The sequence below is a fragment of the Camelus dromedarius genome, chromosome 10, assembly GCF_036321535.1.
Source record: "Camelus dromedarius isolate mCamDro1 chromosome 10, mCamDro1.pat, whole genome shotgun sequence".
NCBI lineage: Eukaryota > Metazoa > Chordata > Mammalia > Artiodactyla > Camelidae > Camelus > Camelus dromedarius.
Genome location: NC_087445.1, coordinates 73,785,833 through 73,808,773, shown reverse-complemented (window position 1 = coordinate 73,808,773; position 22,941 = coordinate 73,785,833). Strand labels below are relative to the sequence as shown.

Sequence of the window (22,941 nt, the reverse complement as noted above, 5' to 3'; positions counted from 1 at the left end):
GACAAGAACTTTTACACCCAAATGAGTTTTGTCCCCTTAAAATCTGCATAGTGTGAACCTATACAATTATTTCAAAAAGGTTCCCGCATCTAAAAACAATGGCAATCTTTTCTTTCAGAATACCCAAAGAGACCAGAGCTGCCAGTCATGCCAAATTACATTTTTTCTATGAAAATAAAACATGCACTTTTTTTGGGAGAAGAAAATTACATAATACCTACTGCTGTATACCTTGATTTTTTTCACTTAATAATACATCACAGAAATATGAACACACATACATGACATGTGCAGACTGAGAGAAGGACAGAAAGAGAAGACACTGGCCCACCCACCATGTGCATATTCACATGCAACTAGTACATTTCAGCGCCCCCTCTACAGTCACACTTTGTGAGAGACGAAACATGATAAAGGAAGCCCAAGTTTTCTGCAGAAACACATCTGATCCTCTTTGCCAAGTGCTGGTGACAGGTACTTCTAAGTGGCCTCAAATTCTTTGAGGGATGGAGCAGGGTATACAAACCAACCAATGAAATAAATGAACAAATGGATGAAAGAACAATGGATGCTTCTAGAAAGAGCTTGTCTTAAATGGGAATGGTGAAGTAAGCAGACAGACTGTAGAAAGGTTACTGCTCCCCTTTCCTTTCTTTAAGGTCAGTATATAGCCACAGCTTCCCCACAGCCATGCACCAAATCTTAGCTTTTCTTTGGAGAGAAGTGAAAACTTCGATTCCCACGTGTGTGCTGGAATAAGAGGGCTAAATCAAACAAAACTCTTGAATCAGTCAAATTATTGCCCAGCTGATGCTCAAAAGACCAAGTCTTTTACCTTACAGCCCAGATGAAGTGATTCCAGTATTATTAAGGCAAATAAGAACTCAAATGCTGGAGAATTGCAGAAGAAAATCATCTTAAATATTTCCCCTGAACCATTCTTCTTCAGAGAGTGACGCTGGAGAAAGCTGTTAAAGAAATGCCTGACAAAGACTCCAACCTAACTGGCAGGTTCACCTGAAAGGCAAAGATATTTACAGCAACTTACCTCCATCATCCAAGGGCCGTTTTTGTACTCCATAGCCATACACTGAGGGGTCCACTAGAGGTGTGGAATTATTCAAGTGAGGAATTGAATCAATTTTAGCAGCAATCTACAGAGAGAATCAGATTTAAATACTCAGTAACAAATCACAGCTCCATCGAGGGAGAAAGACAAGAGTCTTTTTCAAAGGGCTGTTACCCCATTTCTCCCCCCGACGGAGATGAGTGTGAAGCAATGTTGTGACAGAACAAGGACTTTGCGCTATTAATTTTATTCTTTTGGTCTTGATAATAATGTGCCTTTAGAAATATACTTCCAAAAATTTGTCTTCTATAAGCAAATTTTTAAGTCATCGCTTAAAATACAAGAATATCATTTAATACAAAGAACTTTGTCCAAAAGGCTTTGACACAGGAATCCCTTAAGAAACAAATTCCCCCCCAAATATTTAAAAGGCCATGTTTGCTCAAATGTGACAACTCTTTAGGAATGTATTCGTCCTATTAACTTTAACCCCTCTAAAGTGATGATGCAATCTACAGAAACACACAACAAGTTGCTCTTGGCAGTCCAAACGGCGAGGGGAGTGACTGTGTCCAGACCAGTTCAGGAGGATTCTTGCACTGGGGAAACTGAGATAACCTCTGAGAGCTATCCTAACTTTTAATATTTATTGTCAGTTAAAGAACAGAACATAGCTATTAAAATTTTCCCCCAGAAACAAATGCTATGGTAGAACTTCTTATACTTATCTCCTTTGTTTTCATTAGGAATTAAACGCGATTTTCCACAACTCCTTGATTTAATCAAAGGAATGTTTACAACGGCTCTTGAGGTTAGTCCCTAAGTAAAGCCTAACAAGCAGGGGTGGGTTGGAGCGGGGAGCAACTAGCACGAGATGCCTATAGAGCCAAGTCTTTACTGGTAGATTTCCCAACGTTGTACAAATGTGCCCAGGACTCTGAGACCTTCTGGGACTAACATGAATTACTTTAAAAAAATAATAACCAAAGGTAATCATGATACTGAAAACCAAAGGAAGAATTAAAATGCCAGGTATCCCGGGGTCAGGTCAGGTTTCCTCCCTCCATCTACTACTTCTCTGATGCTGGGCAAGCCCCTTTTCTCACTGCATCAGATCCTCTGGATATAATACCATCTGCTTCACAGTTTTTGAAAAGATCTGCAACACACTCTGAACACAAAGGAGCTTTGTACACTAGAAAGCACTTCACAAAACCAGGGCTGTAAAACAAGGCAATTCACCCGACAAATGCTGAGTGCCTACTATGTGCTGGGCTCTGCAGTGAAAGAGAATAAGCAGGCCCCTACTGTGAGTCAGCAGTCAGTGGGGAGTCACAGGCACACACGCTAATCAATAAATTGATCATTTCAGCTGGTGATAAGCATGATACTAGTAAGAATAGACAATGACATACAGAGTCTTCAGGAGAGCTACTTTAAACAGGGTGATCAGGGAAGGTTGCTGTGAGCTGACATGGGATCTGAGACCTAAATGATGAGGAAGGGCATTGCAGGCAGAGGGAACAGCATGTACAAAAGCCTGCTGCAGGAGCAAACTTGGTAGGTATGAACCTGAAAGAGAAGTTAGCATCTCTAGAATAGAAGGAACTAGATGGGTTCTAAGAGGTGGGCAAGGGCCAGTAGACATAGGGCTTTACAGGTCACGGGAAGAGGCTTGGATTTTATAAGAAGGGGGGTGGGAAGCAACTACAGGCTTAGTAAGGAAAGTAACTTGCTGATTTATATTTTTAAACGATGCATCTGGATAAGGAAAATAGATTCTAAGGGGACAAGAGTGGGATGACCATTTAGAAGGTATCCTAGGCCAGGGGTCAGCAAACTATGGCTGGCGGACAACTTGCTTTTATATATAAAGTTTTATTAGAACACAGCCACACCCATTTCACAGAGACCATATGGTGTGCAGAGCACCTCCCCGGCACATATATATAATTTACTATCTGGACCTTTAAAGAAAAAGTTTGCCCTGTCTAGGCTACAGATTATAGTAGTCTGGATAGGTGCTTATTTTAAAATATTGTTTTAGGTAAATAATTAAAATACTAAGATTGACTGCTGGTAGAAACCCCATATCTTATATCCAAATCTCAGGGCAAGTGGCCATTTGCTCTAAAACAAAATACTGTATAAATCTTGCCTAACAGCATTCTACTACCAACTTGCAATCTTGTTCTCTATATTTGTTTTGGATGAGCTTGTGGAGGTCAGCTACTTACATAAAATGCAAAAATTATCTTTAAGGACTCAGCTGGGAAAGCAGGTGGATTAAAAGGTGAGAATACTGCAGGGGCTTATGCCCCACAGAGACCCTTTCATCTGCCACAAAAAACTGAGCAGTAAATGGCTAATGGCGGGAGGGGGTGTGCTTCACAATTATTGGTCCAGTTGTTTGTTTAAAGGCAGACCAAAACATTCCCTGCAGACAGTGAGGATGACCTCAAACCACAAAAGAAAGGGGTATGACTATCAGTGGAGTCCCCCTAACAGTGTGCATGTCAAACCACTCTCAAAGACAGGACCCCGAACGTCAGCTCTACACATGAGGCGCTCTCTCTATCCCCTTCTGATGATGCATCTTGGCTTCCAGATTTTCTCCCTTCCTTTCAAAGTAGCTAAGATGTTATTCCTGAGTCCGTGGCCTTCCTTCTAATTGATATAGTTCAATTATGTTGCTTGAATGTAGTTTTTTTCCCAAAGCCAATATGCTAAAAGTGTTACAGTAGCTTTCGGTTCCTAATTTTGATTAAAGCAGCAAGAAGCCTCCTAAGTGACTGAGGCTTTCAAACTGTTCTTAAATCATGTTTGCTTCAGGTATCTATAATTTGGGAAATTTCCACTAAGAGAAAGGTGTATAGAATAATGATTAAGAGGTGTAGCTCTGAAATCAATAACTGCATTTGAACCCTGGCTAAACAAATGTTAGACGTGAGTTTAACATTATAATAGAGAAGATCATAATTTACATTGATATTACACTATATATTATACTATAAAGAAACAATGTATTCCTTTATTCATATAACTGCAACCTTGTTCTAAGAAATTATTTTAAATGCCTACTAAAATAATGAGAGTTACAATTTTATGAGTGCTTAGTATGCGCTAGGCACTCTGCTAGGAGCATTTTAAAGATGCTATCTCGTTTACTTCTTATGATGATTCTTCAGGTTAGCAGTATTATTTCCACTACAAAACAAGGAAAAGTGAGGCTCAAAGAAGCTCTGTGACCTGCCCAGAGTCACACATTTATTAAGTGGCAGGAGCAGTCCCGAAGCCCAGGCCTGCCTGACTCCAGCGTCTATGTTATTAACCACAGCACCAGGCTAATCCCCTTCCCGCCACCTAATACTTTCTTAAACACAGTCCACTTTCTGAGGACTTAAAACCTAATGATTTCCAGTGCACAAAACTCAAACAATTTCTCATATCAGTAAGTGATTATTTTGCACAGTAGCTGCTTAAGGGAAGTCAGGTACATTATCAACTAATAATGGTGTAGGTCAGGAAATAAAGAGTCACAGAAGTCAGGATATTCCAAGAAAACCAAGGCTACTCCAGTGCTTATCTGAAAGTATGCCCTTGGGGGGGCCTCTGCTTCTTATTTTCTACTACTTGATTCACTTTCCTCCCATTTTCGGGGGGGGGGGGCATCGAGAATGGGTTATCTCACTACCTGTGCTATTTTAAGCACAGTAATAGATGAAATATAAATCAACGTCGTAGACATTTAACCTCCACTGCAGTAAGTTAGTGGAAATGTGGAGGAGGGGAGCACTGGACCAGGAGTCTGTCATGAGTCCTGGTTTTCCAGCTGGCTGTTCCAGTGTATGACCTTGGGCAAGATCTTCAGTGGTCTTGCTCCCTGTAAAATGCAGGGATGAACTAAACCAGAGTTTTTCAAAGAGTACACAAGGCAATTTTGGGAGGTGCATGGATGAATGTTTTCTCTCTCTCTCTCACACAGTTACCTTCTATGCATTGTAAAGGTTTTCACTTATGACAGTGATTTTGTTTCCTTTAAAAATATTTTAAATAAATTTAAATTTTAAAACAATTTTAAAATATGAAGTAAATAACATATTGAGGGTTCTCACTGATATGGCAAAAATCATAAGGGTGGTACACAAATCACTAAAGTTAGGAAACATGGTAATTAAATATTCCTAGTGCAAACCTTCAGGTTTTGTAATCAAGAGCAGTTCACCCTATAAATCCAAACAGAAAGCTGTAAATACTTCGACAACTTCACATTTGTTAAAATGTGACTTATTCCATTATACTAAATGGAAATAGGCAAAGCCATCTGAATGCCAGCAGGTCACCCGCATGCAGTGTCCATGTTATTCAATAAAGCTACTGTCAATCCTCGATTCTTGTAGGTCCAGCAAGTAGAGATGAGAGCTCACACCTCCACCCAGAGGGGAAGAATCCATCTTGCTTCCTCGGAACTTCTGCTCTGCAGTCATTCAGAACGGCCCTGCCTGGGCCCTGGGCTGGACTGAAAGTCTCTACCCCCCAGGGCAGGAAGAAACAGTATGTGGCCAAAGGACTTGTAGCCAGTGGCTAAGAGTAACTAAGAGCAAGTTCCAGGGGGCATGGTCTGGCATCACGGTGCAGAGTCAAGTCCAAGGTCTGCACCTACTAGCTAGGTTACGATGAAGATGGTAGTCTATCAAATCAATAAATGTACTAAGTGCCTGATGGTACCCTCATTTAATCCTCACAGTGTGACCTTAGAAAGTAGCTACTATTCTCAATTCTGTGGGATTTGGAGCCAGTCTGCCTGAAATTGTAGCCATAGGGATACCAAGATAACAATATAAAGCACCCAGCACAATGCTGTGCACATCATAAGGAACAAGAAATGTTTGCTATTTTAACCTTTTATTGAATAATAATAGTAATAATACAGAAAAGTACATGGATAAGTCTATAGCTTGAATTTTTATGCACTAAAATGCTTGCATAACTAGCATCCAGATCAAGAAACAAAACATGCCAGTAGCCCCTAAAGCCTGCCTCATGCCCCCTTCAGTCACTACCCACCCTTACCTCCCAAGGTTAACTTCCTAACTTCTAACATCAGCTATTTAAAAATATATATATCACCGCCATCAATGACCTCCTTTACAGATGAGGAAACTGAGGCTTAAAAATGTCAGATAACGTCCAAAAGTCACTAATCTAGTAAGTGGCAGAACCGGAACTTGAACTCATACAGACTGACTCCAAAGTCTTAATAACCACTTCACTATACTACCTCCTGGGTATTCTGCAACCATCAAATGAAAGGACTTACAGGAAAGTCCTTGCCTGGCACCCAGCACAAGTTCAATGAATGGCAGCTATTGTCCTCAGAGTTGGGGCCCCGGCTGATCCTGCCCTATTAACTGGCATTAACCAAAATAAGGAATTCTATATACCAAGTAAGATACCAGTTCTTCTTAGTAGCTTTCCCCGACAACTTCATGGTACTCACATTTGGGGAGAATTAAATACTCCCTCACCTATATTTTATACACTAACTTTAAATAGCATGACCTCACTGAGGAAGTTCTCGATTATGCTGTTTCCCCAATATAGGGAGCTCTTCGGGGAGTGGACCTGTCTCAATCGTCTTGGTACTCCTAGGACAAAGGCTCCTTAACTGGGACCTCCAGATATTAGCTTTAAAGAATTCATAAACCTCTTGAAATTACACACAAAACTATTTAAATATATCTGAGGAGAGGTTCACAGTTTTCAACAGTCTTAACAAGATCCGTATTTCAGGAGTGGTAAAGAACTTTCCTAAAGCATAGCAAAGTGTTTTTGGCACATAGAAGATGCTCATTAAACGGTTTCTAAATTTAAAGTGGATGTGGAGAAGCCTATCTGCAGGCAAAACGCTAAGATGATCAGCTGAGGCACTAGGCTGAAATATAGTTCCAGCTAGGATCCCCCCACCAAAGGCCCTCAAGAGGACATGTCCATTAGTTTTCTCCCCTACATTCCTCCGAATTCCATCAGCATCCCTTCCACACTTTGTTTGAAGATTCTACTGCAGATATCTCACTGAGACGGAAAACTACCCAACTACCTCTGTAAAGGGACCAAGTCTCTCTTAGAATGCAGGAGACATGGGTCCAAGAACTACTGCATATATTAACTATTTGTGTGCCTCTGAGAAAATTGCTTTATATCCCTTTGGCTTATTATTTTCAAATATGAAATGAGAATTATAACCCTTGTCCTGACTATTTCACTTGGTTGTTGTGAGGATCTACTTCCACGATTAAGATAAAACCAGCAGCAAACTTCTATTATGACTGGCCCAGCATCCAACAAGAGGCCTTAGACTTGAGAGATCCTCAAATAATGGCAGGTAATCCGAATCACATACTATTTTCATTAACACTACTCAGTCTTGCGAATGATTTGCTATCATCTGATATTAGCAATAAAAGCATAGTTTATGCCTTCAAAAGAAGTACTGGCTATTCTTTCCCAAGTGTCTTTAGAACAAAACTCCAATGCAAAACACTTTCAAGAGGGATGATTCTTAACAGAGTAAAAGGATTGCATACAAAACCGAAGAAGAGAGGAGTCTGAACAGACACCCAACGTAACACACTAGAAAGTAAGAGAACCAAAATTATACAGCCAAAAATTTTCTTCAGATCTAGTGAGATGGAAGAGATGAACGTTCTTGAGCTTTAAGGGACCATTGAGATTATCTAGCTTAACATTTCCTGAAGTTTGATCCACAGAATGTGATCTGGTTTTATGAAAAGAGGGTATTGAAGGGTCTGAAGTGACAGACCCTGGGCCTATTTACAATGCATATCCCAAACCCTTAGGACTTAACACACAGCAGCATATTAAGGACTCTGAGAAGTCCTGCAGTAAAGAAGCCAATTCACCTTTATTTAACCCTGTATTCCCCAAACTTATCTGTCCACAAGCCCTTTTCCACAGAGGATCTATGAACAGCCTGTGCATCATATACTGGGAAAGGCCAACCAAGCCCAAGGTCATGCAGCTACTTACAGGAGACCCAGATCTCCTAACTCCCCATCCAGAGTTCTTTCCATTAGAAATTTCAAATAAGGGTATGGGCTCACAATTTGGGAAAAGATGAGGGAAAAAACTGCTGAGTAGGCATCCCAATGGGCAGTGTAAAACAAAAGCAAAGTAGTGGGAACAAAAGCAACCAGAAAGTCAATGCCCTGTGCAAAGGGGCAGCTGCTACTCAGCTCCTGCCAAATAAAGCCACTGCAGAACGCGGGAGCAGTGTGGCCAAGTCTAAGCTAGAAATCTCCATTTTTATGTGAAATCATTCTAGTTTCTCAATACTGGCACTGGGTGGGTTAAGCAAAGCATGCCTGCAGGCACACTGTGACCCTTAACCAGCCCACCGGCCACAAGTGTGAGAACACTGGTCTAGGCAAATTTGTATCTACAAATTTGTATCTTAGTTTGATGATACATATGGGCTATCAGATTTTAAAAGAAAGATAAAGAAGTCTCAGCTGAAAATGAGAAAAAAAAAGTTAAGAGTCATACAGTGGAACACACTGTTCACTTACATCTACTTTTCAATACCATATATGAAGTTCAGCGCTTCCACTGAAGTGCAGTGACCCAAATGGGCTCATTCACATCACCAAAAAGCATTTACTCTTTGCAGGGTACTCTACTGGGTCTCATCAAAACACAGATACAGAGCAGCCCACAGATGTCCCGCAGACACTGGTTTTCCTTAAGTGTTTGAGAAAGTTAAAACGAATGTACATGCAGGAGCTAGTCCCTCGTGAAATGATGATTTGAGCTACTTAACCACTGGACATGTCTGAGGTAGACTCAGTGGAGTAAAAGTGACAGCATTCAGCACACATGACTTTGTCATGAGGCACAAACATCATGTATTAAGTGAGCAAAGGCAGTATCTCTCAAGCAGTACCCAATAGCCAGTGAACACAGGCCTTCCCTTTAAATGGTGGATGCACATTCTCTTAAAGGAAATTTAGTGCTTAGTGTACAGCACACATGCCTAATCATTCACTGCTCAGGCTCAAAGTGTGAAACAGAGCACTGGGAAGCATTTTCTGGAGGACTGTAGGACTTCTGAGGCCCCATACCAATCACTAGTTCCAAAAAAAAGCACTGGTAAAGAATAGGATCTTGGCCTAAAAATCTGTCAGGTTACTTTCTTATTGACTCTACGCTGGCTTGGTCACACTCATTTGGGTGCAGAATCACCATGATGGCCAACTTCATGAGGCACCAATTACACTGTATTGATGTGAACAGAACACTCTGGACTCACACAATGCAGAGGCACTGACTGGGTCTAGGGCAAAATAGGAGCTTAAAGTCTTAAAATGCACTAGCAGTTTAGCAAGAGAACTTCTATGCGGGTGATGACTGACAGTTGGTTCAGCTTGTGGAAGGCTGCTGGGAATCTGTAGTACACTGTGGTGTGACACTGTCCTGTTAACGTGCAAATGTGTGCACTTGAAGATGGATGCTACCGAATGGTAGCAGTGGGCTTTGTGGGAACAGTTTTATATTTTTAGAAACACTAAACAAAACAGATGCATACCTGTTCACCCATAATCTCCATGAGGTCCCCTGTAATCCTGACAGACAGCAGACAGGGTACGGCACAGCATGGCCACAGAACAGGATGACCTAGTCTGGCTCTGAGACCACATCCTACTCTTATTAGGATCCTGCTCTCCCTAAACAAGGAGCTAAAGAAACACTTAATTTTACCTAACCAGCCAATGAAGAACTGGATATGATGATTTTAGATCTTCACCAGTGGGACTAAATCAGATCACATTTCTACATTTGTGTACCTTCCTACAAAACGGCTGTATTATCAGTTTGTGCCAAACACTATTAACTCACTGTACTTCATACTGCTGCAGAAATTTAAAATTCTATATGACATCTTCAGAGACTCTCTTTTGAGCCAGGAATACCACATTCAGAGTGAACTAATAGCAACAACTGGTCCCCTTTGTTGGAAAGAGTCTAAAGGATATACGAGGAGGCTTCAAGATGCCAGGAGGGAAGCTTAGTGGATTAGGTGCTGGACTCCACATACCAGACTTAATAGAAACTGCGGGCTCAAATCCCAGCAGGGTCAACTCAGATGCTATTGTGATCTTCTGGATAGCTGAGCACCAGACAGCTTACTGCTCCCTAACCAACTTATGAGGGCCTTACAGACTGTCATGGTGTTTATGAGGACATATAAGAGGGGGAAAGCTTTGCAATCATAAGTAAAAAATACACTGTCTTTTATCTCCAGTCACATCTCTGCAACATCCCGTGTATACAATGCTGAAGTAGAACCATCATCATTAGATGCCCAAATAGTATGAGATCCTTTGAGGTAAGCTTTACTATAAGCACACAATATTTTAGATTTCTAACATTCCATTCTTGTCCAATATAAATCTATAAATAAACCTAAAATTAGCCACAAACCTGTTTTTTCTTTAGTTTTTAAAGGCCATCAAATCCTTGGAGATAGTATCGACCTCCAGCTGTTAATATTCAGAATACACTTACAGCACTGTCTCCATTGGGCTTATTACTGCTCCAGTCAATGGTGCATTTCAGAGCTGGGAACATTTCCAGTGAAGTTTTCTCTGCTAGTAGTAAACACCACTGCTTCAACAATCCACATTAGGTCAGCATTTAACAGAGGGTCTCCCTCCCTCTTGAGCAGGTTGTCCAAGAATACGAGTTCAACCACTGGCTCAAGAGAAGCAGAAAGTCTTCTCAATGGTTCAAAATTCATTTTATGTTCAACTACAGGCCTTCTGCAAACTGAGGAGCTGAGCTCTTTAGGGTAGTGACTATAATTCTTCCTGGATACAGAGGCCAACAAGGTGATTGTCACACATCAGCACAGGGTGAAAGCCATTACATATTAGTAGCCAGTGAGAACAAGGTTCAGGACCCTGTACTGTAGAGGAGAGCAGTGTAACGCCGTCAAGCAGAGTGGTGGAAGGGGAGCTGGATGGCATGTTCATCCATTACAGCCACTGGTTGGCTCTGAAGTCTAAGTAAGATGGATACTCACTATTGTATTGGTTGGCGCCTAGGCAGTAAGTAACAAGTCATCGGATAAAATTTTAGGCAGAACCACAGGTTTGGAAAGTTCTGGGATCCAATGTAATGTCTATAGGAGCATCAGTATTAAAATGAAAAGTCAGTATCTGGGAAACAGGTAGGGTTCCCTCCCCTGGAATACTGGAAAGAGATGTAAAGACCATATCTTCAAGCGACCGAGTGGAGACTTTCTTCTAATACAATGAGTCCTGTGGCTTTCTGTTAGGAATCAAGCAGTAATTAGTTATAGCCCAACTTTTACAGTATCAGTTAGTATGCCTACAATTAAATAGGAAGAGATGATGAGTATAAGACACTCAGCAGAAGTTGTTTAAGTGTTAGAGCTAATTTATCAGTAAGTTTCACACACAATACAAGGACATGTTCTGTTCTAAACACCATACCAGAAACCAAAGAGTTATTTCTGGCAGGTCCAATATATACTCTCCAGGGAAGTTTGCAATCTCTTAAAAGTCAGTTTATTTAACTCTGACAAAATTCACGACATTGTCAGATGGTCAAGTTTCACTGCTGGAATGACTCCATAATGCCACATGCTCCCTGAAAGAGGAAAAACTATTGCCCATCAGGAATTTCTATGTCTTGTGGACCACCCACACCCATTTAATATCCTTCTCTCTCTCCTCTCCCAGAGCACCCTCAAAAGTAAAATACCCTCGCGTTCCTTCCACTCGACCCTTAAAATACAGGAAGTCTGACGAGGATGTTTTCCAAGTTTTAAGAAGCTACTGGGCCTGAGACAGCTCCCTTCTGTCTAGACCTAGGTCCTCACGTGAGCTCCCCAGCCCCCAATTCTGGTCAACCTCAGAATCCCAGCTGGCTGCCTTGCGGGTCCAGCCCCGGCGCGGGAGCGCGATGGGGTAGGAGTCCTGGGCAAATCCTTTCCCAGCTGCTACAGGCACCTGGGAAACCCGCCCGACAGGCTGGGCCTGGGCCTCACGGCGGCGTCTTATCCCTCGACTCCTGGCTAGAGGAGTCCCAAGGAAAGGACGTGCCCGACTGAAGCGTCAGCCCAAGCTACCTCCCGCCCCTAGGCCGGACCCTCTCTTCCCCGTCAGGCCCGGCCCGGCCCCGCCTCAGACTCCCGTGCTCCCGCCAGCCGGCTGCGCCCGTACCTGCCGGACCCGGTGCAGGGCGTCCACGAAGCCTTCGGCCTTCATCCCCACCGGAGCGCTCTGCCCCTGCACCAGCTCCGCCATTACCTCCCCCTCCGCCGCCACCGCCGCCGCCGCCGCCGCCGCCACCGCCACCGCCGCCGCTCGGCTCCCCCGTCCGGCCTCCCACTCCGCTTGGGGACCCGTAGCCGGAAAGGGAAAGTCGCCCCACTTCCGGCGGAAGGGAAGCCAGGGCGCTCGCCGACGCCGGAGGAGCCGCGTCTGTGGGGCGGGGTCAGGGCACGTGACGGCGGTCCGGCCGGAAGTGGGGGCGGGGCCACGGGCGTCAGGGCGGGTCCCAAGCTCGAGGCTGCTGTCTGATCTCGAGGGAGAGGTCGCGATTCCGCCTGAAATGACCATTGGTTCGGAGTATTGGGACTGAGCGCTTTGAAATAGCACCGTGAGGACCCAGAGGGAGGCTGGGGGACAAAGAGCAATACCACAAAATGTCAGTGCCCTACGTTTGCATCGTCATCAGTTTGCACGAGGATGGTCTAATGCCACACCTGGGGTTGCCTAGCGACACGGCTCAGGAAGGACGCTCCGACTGGAAAGCCTGCGTGGTGTCCTCTTACACATTCCTTCGCAAACTCTGAGACTCAGGGGAAACAGGAAATACCACAGGACCATCATTGCTTCCCTGCCTGCTGAGCCAAACTATTGCAAGAGGGCTTCTTGGAATGCTTAAGTAACTTGAAAATGGTAGTGACTTGGTATAAATATTTCAAAGCAGAGGATGGAATCTTAATGCTGGAACACACTTGAGCTTTTGAGGTGGATTTTACAAATGAGTAAACACACCCTGCCCCAAAAGAAACAAGGCATTAGGGGCTTGACACACATCTTGTTAGTGGCAGGTCCAAATCGGGGTGCCCACCTTTGGATTAACAAGGCTGCCCTCATGATTAGTATTTCCAAGCTCTGTGGTGCCAAAGAATGGGATTTTAATGAGAGTGTTGTTGTCAACCATTTTATGCACATCGAAGTTATAAGGGAAGGGAAGCACTATGAGATGGAAAATAAGGAAGTAAAATCCAATGTGAATTCTCTTAATCCCTTGTGTCAGCATATTAGGAGAGCTTTGGAAAGTGGTATAAGGAATAACTGGCCAATAATCAAAGAGCAGCTCTTTGTTAAAGACTACACTGCTAGACTGTGAGTTCCTTTAGAGCAGAGAGTGAGTCTTAGTTTTCCCTGTATCCCTAGGTGCTTAGGAAACTTATTTTGAATTGAATAAAGCCAAATTGGATTAATTCCTAGATCATGGTAAAATAAAAGAATGTGGCAAAATTTGCTATATTCAAGATTATCACTTTCAGGCAAAATGTTTCGACCCATGTAGGAAAGCACCTAGTTGGCTGTGTTTCTGTTGTTGAAGTGCTATTGTGAGGCAGGAGCAACACATGCCAACACATCTATTTGTGGCCCTGCCTGGGTGTGTTGAGTGTTTTAATTGGCTGTCCTTGTAAAAATCAAGCATATGACATCAACCTTCCCCAACATGGATGGTTCTACTGATCCAATATCAGTGATACTTCTGTTTTGAATATTTTTAAAAATCTGAGGTAAGTATGTTGATTCATCCAAATTCCAGATGACTCCTTCTATGAATATAAATAATGAAAGTAGGGTTATTGGTGCAAATATAAGGCACATATCAAGGTCTGGCCACAGAATGCCTAGGTAAGAAGACAAGCTTCTGATTCTCCCCCTTTTACTGGTTGAGGAACTTTGGGCAACTCACTTATTTCTGGGGGCACTGAAGAGAAAGATGACCCAGACCGAGGTCCACTGTTATATGTTCTACTAATACCCTAGACTTTGTCATCTTAGCATTTATTGCAATTGCTTTTAAATCACTGTGTAATTATTTGTTTATTGCCTGTCTTTTCCACTGAAATAAAATCTCTACTGAAACAGGAACTGTGCTTGCCTTGTTCAGTACTCTCCCCAGCACCTAACACAATATCTGGCATTTGATTGGGTCCAAATATTTCTAAAATGAATGAATGAGAATGATTTTGTCCAAACTTGATAGGAAGTGATTCTCAGAGGTTAAAAAAAACCTACATACTTTGGTTGTGACTAGCTTTGCTTATGAGACTGTCACCTAAGTAAGCCATCCCACTCTGAGATTTAGAGATACATTACTGATGACATTGAAATGCTTCCTTAGGTATTATCAACTAGAAGCTGCTCTAAAATGGAATTGTATCAGTAAGGAAAGTCTAGGTTATTCTTCAGTAACAAACCTCAAAATCTCAGTGTCTTGTAACGAGAAAGATTATTTCACATGTGAACGTGAAATTTCATACTACATGTTGAACACTGCTGGTAGGTTGTGCCTCTGCTACACATTGGCTTCACTCTTCAACCAAAGCTGATGTAATAGCCTCTGTCTCAAACGTTAAATGTTATCGAGGCAAAGATAGTGTGGCAAAACATGAAGTCTTTCAAAGCTTCTGCCTCAAAAGTGATATGCATTACTTTTGCTCACATTTAATTGGCCAAAGCAAGCCAAGTGGTCAAGAAGTGGCCAAGAGGCAGAGAAAAATAAGCTACCTCCAGGGAGAAAAGGCAAATATTTCTGAACAGTGATATGATTTTTCTAAAGAAATCAAGAGGAAAAAAATATGTATGGGGAATGCTGAGAGGTAGACTCTTAACCTAAAGGATGTAGTGTGGGTATCTTCAGTATTCATTACGCTAAGGATCCTTGGCATCTGGTCATTTACAATTTGGGGAAGACTTGCATTCCCATCCCAGGATCTTCCCTTCTCTCAGTCAGAAAGAATTCTAGCAGTAACTCTTTGTAAGTGAGATATTCTCAATTTAGAAGTTTTCATAGGTCCCCTTTTCTCATATCAAGCATCCACTAGAATTTCAAATGTAGACTAAAGAGCGTGTCAGCACGAAATCTAAAAATAAAGGAAGTTATCAAGAATCTCCAGCACTGATGAGGAATAAGGACACTCCTTGGAGCAATGTTAAATGATCTGATCATTAGGAAGGTACACTGTGTCTTACCATCAAAGTAAGAGTACCCATCTTGCCCTCATACACCCTACTCTTCATAGAGTAGCACTACATCCTCAAGGAAGTTTCTATGAGAGTACATGCAGGTAAATTTTCTGGGTCCATGCTTGGGTCCAATTTTTATTCTGCCTTCTCAATGAACAGTTTAACTAGTTGTAGAAGGCAGGATTGCAAATAATTCTTCTTTAGGACATGGAAGGCATCACTCATTGTCTTCTAACAGCCAGTATTTTATTACAACAGTTTTATTGTTAAAATTTGACATACAATATACTGCATGTGTTTAGGTATATACTTTGATGCTGTTTTATATATATATAAAACACACACACACACACATATACACACACACATACATACACCCCCCCATGAAACCATCATCACTGTCAAGTCATGAACAAAGTTTCCTCATGCCCCTTGTAATTTTTCCATCCCACTCCTCCCCAGTTCTCCAGCCTTCCTTCCTTTGGCCCTCATCCACAAACAACCACAAATACGTTTTCTGTCACTACAGTGCCACTATAGTTTGTGTTTTCTAGAATTGTATATAAAGAAAAGCACACAGTATGTACTCTTTTGTCTGAGTTCTTCCACACAGCATAATTATTTTGAAATTCATCCATGTTGTTCAGTGTATCAATATCTCATTCCTTTTTATTGCTGAGTAGTGTTCAATTGAATGGGTATACCACAGTTTGTTTATCCATTTACCTGCTGGTGGATATTTGGACAGTTTCTCATTTCTGGCTGTTATAAGTGAAGTTGAATATCAGTCTTTATGTGGACATATACTATTGTTTCTCTTGGGTAAATACCTAGGAGTGGCTGGATCACATGGTAAGTGTACATTTATGGTGAGTTATTGTTTAATGGGTAATGTTTGGAATGCTGAAAAAGTTCTGGAGATGGATGGTGGTAGTGGTTGCACAATGTTGTGAACATTTTTAATGCCATTAAATTGTGCATTTAAAATGGTTAAAATAGTAAATTTTATGTTATATATATTTTACCACACTAAAAAATTAATCACCCTAGGAAATAAAATTGAGGTGTCAAAAAGGGGAGATCTGTTGGACTGTTGCTGTGGAAGCTTGTGAAATGTATGCCCATGCCATGAAAGGAATGGGGTTGGCAATGGAGCGTGGCTAGCAAGTCAGGAAGGGCTTGCTTTACATCTCTAACCTGGGTGACTGTCTTGCACCTTTTGGGGCTTCATCCTTTCTTATAGCCTACTTGCTATTTCTGCTCCTTAGACTGGAAGATGAAATATTGAAGCAAACAGCACTGGAGTTTACACAACACCATTCCAGCCACCTGAAGAGAAACTGACTTCTTTTTATCACCTTTCTAGCTTTAGAATCCCAGGGCAAGATTCTGATTGGCTCAGAAAAGTCACGTGTCCACCTAAACCAGTCAGCTGTGGCCAGGAGTGGAGCTCCCCATCAACTTCAAAGTTCATCATTGTCCTTTGGTGGAGCTGAAACAACTCTATCTCTCATTCTCTTGACTTTCCATCTTTGTGAAGCAAAGTTGGTGAACATCAGGTCCATTTCATTAGTGGAGAAAGTAAGGCACAGCGGAACCAAGTGACATATTCAGATTCCTAATAGAAATACTGCACTGTATGTCTGTGGTCCCAACACAAATATCTGGTCCATGGTGACACTAATTTATGTTGAGTAGATGAATCCCAATTTATCAAATTCCAAATGTTATCACTTGGATACAGTTTCCCTCAGATGATCTGTTAGCATTGAAGTGGTAGCATCAGTTCCATCCAGAGCTGTTCCACTCCTTTCTGACAATAGGAAAATTTCTCTAGATAGTTATTGCTCACCCTCACCCCTGATGGATATGTTAGCTGGGTATAGAATTTTGATTGAGGTAGTAATTTCCAAGGCATTCTTTCATTATCTTCTAGCAAGCATTGTTGCTGTTGATAAGCCTGATGCTATTCTGATATATGATCCTTTTTGACTTTTTTCCCCTTTTCTTTGGAAATATAATAGAATCTTCTTTTTTCTCCACTGTTCTGAAATTCCAAGGTAATGTATCTTGAAGTGAGTCTCTTTTCATCCATTATGCTGGTCACTCAGTTACCCCTTTGATGTGGAAATTAATATCCTTCAACTCTGAGATATTATCTTGAATTATTTCATTGAAGATATCCCCCATCATTTCCTCTATTCATCTTTCTAGAACTTCTATTATTTGGATACTGGACCTCCTCTACTGATCCTCTAATTGTCCTATATTTTCTTTTTCCCATCTCTTTGTCTTTTGCTCTTATTTCTGGAGGTACTCCCCCAATTTGATCTTCCAGTCCTTCTGTAGAGTTTTTCATTCATGCTGTCATGTTTTTAATTCCTAAGAGCTCTTCTTTGTTCTCCCAACAGTCCTTTCTTTAAAAAGTAGCATTCTATACTTGTTTTGTGGATGGAATACCTTCCAGTATCTCTGTGAGGATGATAAAGATTTTTTTTTTAAACTGCACAGTTCATGTTGCTTGCAGGTCACTGTTATTTTGTGTATGTGTACACAAAATACACTATGCACACATACATACATATATACACATATCTAAGTGTATAGGCTTTCTGGTTCCTATCTTTCATGTTACAGACTTTCCTCATATGTTTGGGGTTGTTCATGTTTCTGTGCAGCTGATTAAAAGTTGTGTATGGGTGAGGATTGTTGACTGTGGGCTTCAATGGAGAATGGTCCAGCTGGATTGTCTGTTGGGCATCTCTTCAATGCTGGCGTTTTTAAGTTGTTCCTCTTGAGCCAGTTAGACTCCCCATGGAAAACTCTCTCAGTCTCCTTCCTGGAAATCACCTATTTTAGTTTAACTTATACATTCATTCACCTGATTATCTGATTGATAGTTGTCTCCCCTACAAGACCATCAGCTTCGGAGACAGCAGCACTGCGTCCATTTTGTTTGTCATTGTGTTTCCAGCATTAAGCACATAGCATGTGTTCAATGAACAATGATTCCTATCAATTAATGAGCAGATCTTTTGGGCAATGTCCTGTCATATTCTTTTAATCCCTGCTGTATTTTTTATTATGAAATATTTCAGGCATACAAAAAGCATGTAGAGTAACATAATGGACAGCCATGTATCCAATGCCAACATCAGAAGTCAGCACTGCAGTTACTAGTGAAGATCCCTGTGTAGCCCTCCACGATCCTGGTCTACTCCTTCCCTCTCAAGTGGTAACTGAGTCCTGAACCTGACGATCTGCATTCTAATGGATGCTGTATTGTGTGTGTGTGTGTGTGTGTGTGTGTGTGTGTGTGTGTGTGTGTGTGTGTATAATGCTTTTAAACATTGTATAAATGGTATCATGTTCTATATATCCTTCTGTCATTTGTCTTTTTATTTTGGGGCCCCACATTTTTGAGGTTTATCCAAGGTCACATATTTAGCCATATTTCAGTCACTTTCACTCTATTATTCCACTATATGAATAAACCAGAAATTATGTATTCTTTCTCCTGTGGATCACCATTTAGATTATTCCCATTTTTTTCTCTGTTACAAAATGATGTTGCAACAAATGTTCTTAAACTTGTCTCCTTGTATAGTATTTGGCAGATTCTTTAGGATAACTTCACCTGGGGTGAAGTTGTTGGGTGGAGGGAGGGGGTGAGGATGGTAAGGAATATGCTACCTCAGTTTTACTAGATAAAGTCCAATTGCTCTCCAATGGGGGCAACGTCTCCAAAGCGGACACACATCCCACCAGCTGCAGATGAAATCTTGTCACTCCTTGTCTTTGCAGACACTTGGTATTATCATTTTTATTTTTTTGAAATCTAATGAGTCAAAAAATTTAAATGAATATTTAAAATTTAATTTTTATATTGTGGTAAAATTATTACCTAAACCATTTTAAAGTGTAAAGTCCAGTGGCATTTGTTACATTTACACTGCTGTGAACTGTCACCACTGTCCCTCTCCAGAACTTCTCTCATCTTCTCAAACTGAAACTCTATACCCATTAAACACTAATTCCCTGTTTCCACCTCTCCCAGGCCTTGGAAACCTCCACTTTACTTTCTGTTTCTGAATTTGACTACTTTAGGTACCTCATATAGATGAAATCATACAATATTTGTCCTTTTATGACTGGCTTATTTCACTGAGCATGCTGTCTTAATGGTTCATCCATGTTGCAGCATGTGTCAGAATTTCCTTCCTATTAAAGATAAATAATATTCCATTGTATGTTAATGATTCTGATCACCAGTTCGAATATGTGTGGAGGTGGGGCAGGGGGTTCCCCACACCTACAAGCACTGCTCTGGTCATCAGTTGGGTATCAATTCAACTATCTCCAGGGAGATAGTGTCACATGCCGCAGGTTAAGGGCTCCGTCCCCCCAAGACTGTCCCGCCTCCCACTTCAGATGCCAATTGCAAGTCCAGGTTGTCACCTGGGCTTATGACCCACCAGCTATACAGTGGTGGCTCCAATGACTCTTTAGGTTTGGTTAATTTGCTAGAGTGGCTCACAGAACTTGGAGGAACATTTTATATACTAGATCACAGGTTTACTATAAAAGGGTATGACTTAGGAACAGCCAAATGGGAGAGATGCACTGGGCAAGGTTTGGGGACAGGGCATGGAGTGTCCATGTTCTCTCCTCAATTCTCCATGTATTCACCAATCCAGATGCTCTCCAAACCCTGTCCTTTGAGTGTTTATAGAGGCTTTATTACAGTGGCATGATTGATTAAATCACTGGCCATGAGTGATCAATTCAGCCTCCAGCCCCCTGTTCCACATCAGAGGTCAGGGGATTGGGACTGAAAGTTCTAACCCTCTAAAATTATGACCGGTTCTCCTGGCAGTCAGTCCCCATCAGGAGGTGCAGTATAAAACTCACCACTCAACATAACAAAAGACATCTTTCTCATCACTTAGGAAATCCAAAGGGTGCCAGAAATGGACAAAGATCAAATATGTATTTCTTTTTATAATCACAATGTCACATATGTATATACCACATTTTGCTTATGTATTCTTCTGTCAGACACTTGGGTTGCTTCCACCTTTTGGCTATTGTGAATAATGTTGCAATGAACATAGGTGTGCTGATATCTCTCTGAGTCCGTGCTTTCAATGAACTTGAATTTCAATTCACATTCTCTTTGGAGGATGTGTAAATACTAGCTCTTCAGGAAAATAAGTCCCTTGAGGGCTCTCTCAGCACTAGGAGATGGGCCTCTCTATTCTAGAGATAAGGAAACCAAGGTTCAGATGGGCTGAGAAACTTGCCACAGCCACCTAGCTTTCTCTTATATGGAAGAATGCCCTTTATGGGATGGTATTAGTTTTCTATTGTTGTGTAACTAGGGATCGCAAATTTAGCAGCATAAAACTAATATATTACCCCACAGTTCTGTAGGTCAGAAGTCATGTCACAGTGTAGCTGGGCTCCTTGGGGTTTCAGAAGGCTGAAATCAATGTGTTCGCTGGGGCTGAGATCTTATCTGAGCCTTGGGGTCCAAGCTCACTTGGTTTTTGAATTTACTTCTTTGTGGTTGTAGAGGTCATGGAAGCTGGATGATCATGACTGGCAGGAGTGCACCACTCAAGTCATCTTTGAAAGCCTCACTTGATTAGGTCAGGCCCATCCAGGATAATCTCCATTTTGATTAACACAAAGTCAACTGATTTGTAACCTAATCATACGAATCCCATTATATTCCCAGATCTCCTCTACGTTTATATAGGGTGTCTACACCGGGGGACTGGAGCTTGGCCATCTTAGAATTCCGCCCACCACAGGAACCAATGAACTCTTCTCTTCTGTGTAATGAAATAAGACTGATGGGTTTGGGGGAGTGGGGAGGATGATCAACCATTCAAGTCTGCCGGGAATGAAGTTTCTTGGGTTGTGGGACTTCCAGTGCTAAAACCAGGAAAGTCCTAGGGAAAACTGAGATGAGTTGGTCACTCAAGGAGTAGCAAAAACAGACCCATAAAAGATCACGTTCCTTATGTACCAGTCTGGCTACCTTAGCCATCCCTGATTGTTGTTTTGGGCTTTGGGAGGGAAGAGAATTCAAGGGGAAATAAAACAGAGTAAAGAGGAGGAGAGCAGGTGGGGAGATAATCAAAAGGGGAAATACAGCCTTGCTTGCATCCCTGTAGAACTCTGGGAGTGGAATTAAAGCTACTAAATACACTCGGTTGTTAATGCTTCCTTCAATGAGTTTTTAAAATTTTTTTTCTGAACACAAAAGCAACACCTGCTTTTCATAAATAGTCCCATATGGAAAATTAAGGTTCCCCGTGTTCCCACATCAAGAAATCTCTACCAGTTAATATTCTCAGAGAATATATTATGTGAATAATACCAAGATCAGACACAGGCACAAAGGAGCTTAGAGTTTTATGTATTTAAAAAAGCATAATAGTAATACACGGTTTTAAATATATGCTAATAGACGCCAACAATAACTCCCAGTGAAGAGGAAGTCACTTCAGGAGGAGCTCAGAGAAATTTATAGAAGTAAGAGAAAATCTGATAAAGTAGCATCTCAGATGAACAGTTGGAGCTGTGGCAGAAGGACATTCGTGGTGAAATGAGCAGCATGAGCAAAGGACTAAAGGCAAGAAAATGTGGGGTCTGGACAAATTTGACCTGGCATCTGATGTAAGGACTTCATGTCACTGAGGCCTGGTTTCTGTCTCTGGGCTCCACTTCCCTGGCTTGAATCCATTCTCAGGATGGGTCTCTCCGTAACATGGCAAGAGAGACATCCCCTCAGGCGCATATCCAGCCACAAAGAGCATCTGTTTTTGTCCCAGCATTCCTCAAAAGTGACTCGCTGGCTTGACTGGGTTATGTACCCATGCCTGAAATAATCTTGTGGCCATGGCAATGAGATTTACTAGTTAGCGTAGGTCCTGATTACATGCTCATAAAACTCACAATTAAGAAAATGGAAAGGCAGGAGAGTTCCTAACCACTTCTGGTCTGGCGCTGCCCAACTGAAGCCAATTTTTGCTCAAACTTAAAAAAAAAAAAAAAACAAGAAAGAAAAATAGAAAAGCAAGCCACAGACTGGGAGAAAATATTTGCAAAACATGTATCTGACAAAGGACTAGTATCTATCATATATAAAAACTCCTACAACACAATAATAAAAAGACAAACAACCCAATGAAATGAGGGTGGGAATTTAGGCACATCACAAAGGAAGACGAATAAATAGCCAATAAGCACAAGAAAATGTGCTCAACGTTGCTAGTCATGAGGCAAATACAAACTAAAATCACTGCACACCCACCTGAATGGCTAAAACTAAAACTAAAAAGATACTGGATTTGACAAGGTATGGAGCAACTGGAATGCTCACACATGGTTCTTGGGAATGTAAAATGGTACAACCACTTATAAAAAGGAGTAGAAGTCTCTTAATAAACTAAAAACGTACCCACTAGTTAACCTAGCAATCCCACTCGTCCATGTTTACCTAAGAGAAATGATAACATGTATCCATTAAAAAAG

General features: G+C 41.6%; 1 protein-coding gene across 3 annotated transcripts in view; it reads right to left on the bottom strand.

The window, feature by feature from the left end:
• FUBP3 (far upstream element binding protein 3) overlaps nucleotides 1-12,484 on the bottom strand; it is a 47,885-nt gene extending 35,401 nt beyond the window's left edge. For 2 of the 3 annotated variants that reach the window (XM_031450705.2, XM_031450704.2), the window contains exons 1-2: nucleotides 12,337-12,458; nucleotides 1,049-1,154 (exon numbers count right to left, since the gene is read on the bottom strand). In XM_031450705.2, the coding sequence (XP_031306565.1) occupies nucleotides 1,049-1,154; nucleotides 12,337-12,420 (190 nt within the window). In that variant the 5' untranslated portion in view covers nucleotides 12,421-12,458. Of the gene's footprint in view, nucleotides 1-1,048; nucleotides 1,155-12,336 lie in introns of all 3 variants that reach the window. The other variant, XM_010984218.3, reaches the window with a different exon arrangement.
• Between the last annotated feature and the right edge of the window lie 10,457 nt (nucleotides 12,485-22,941).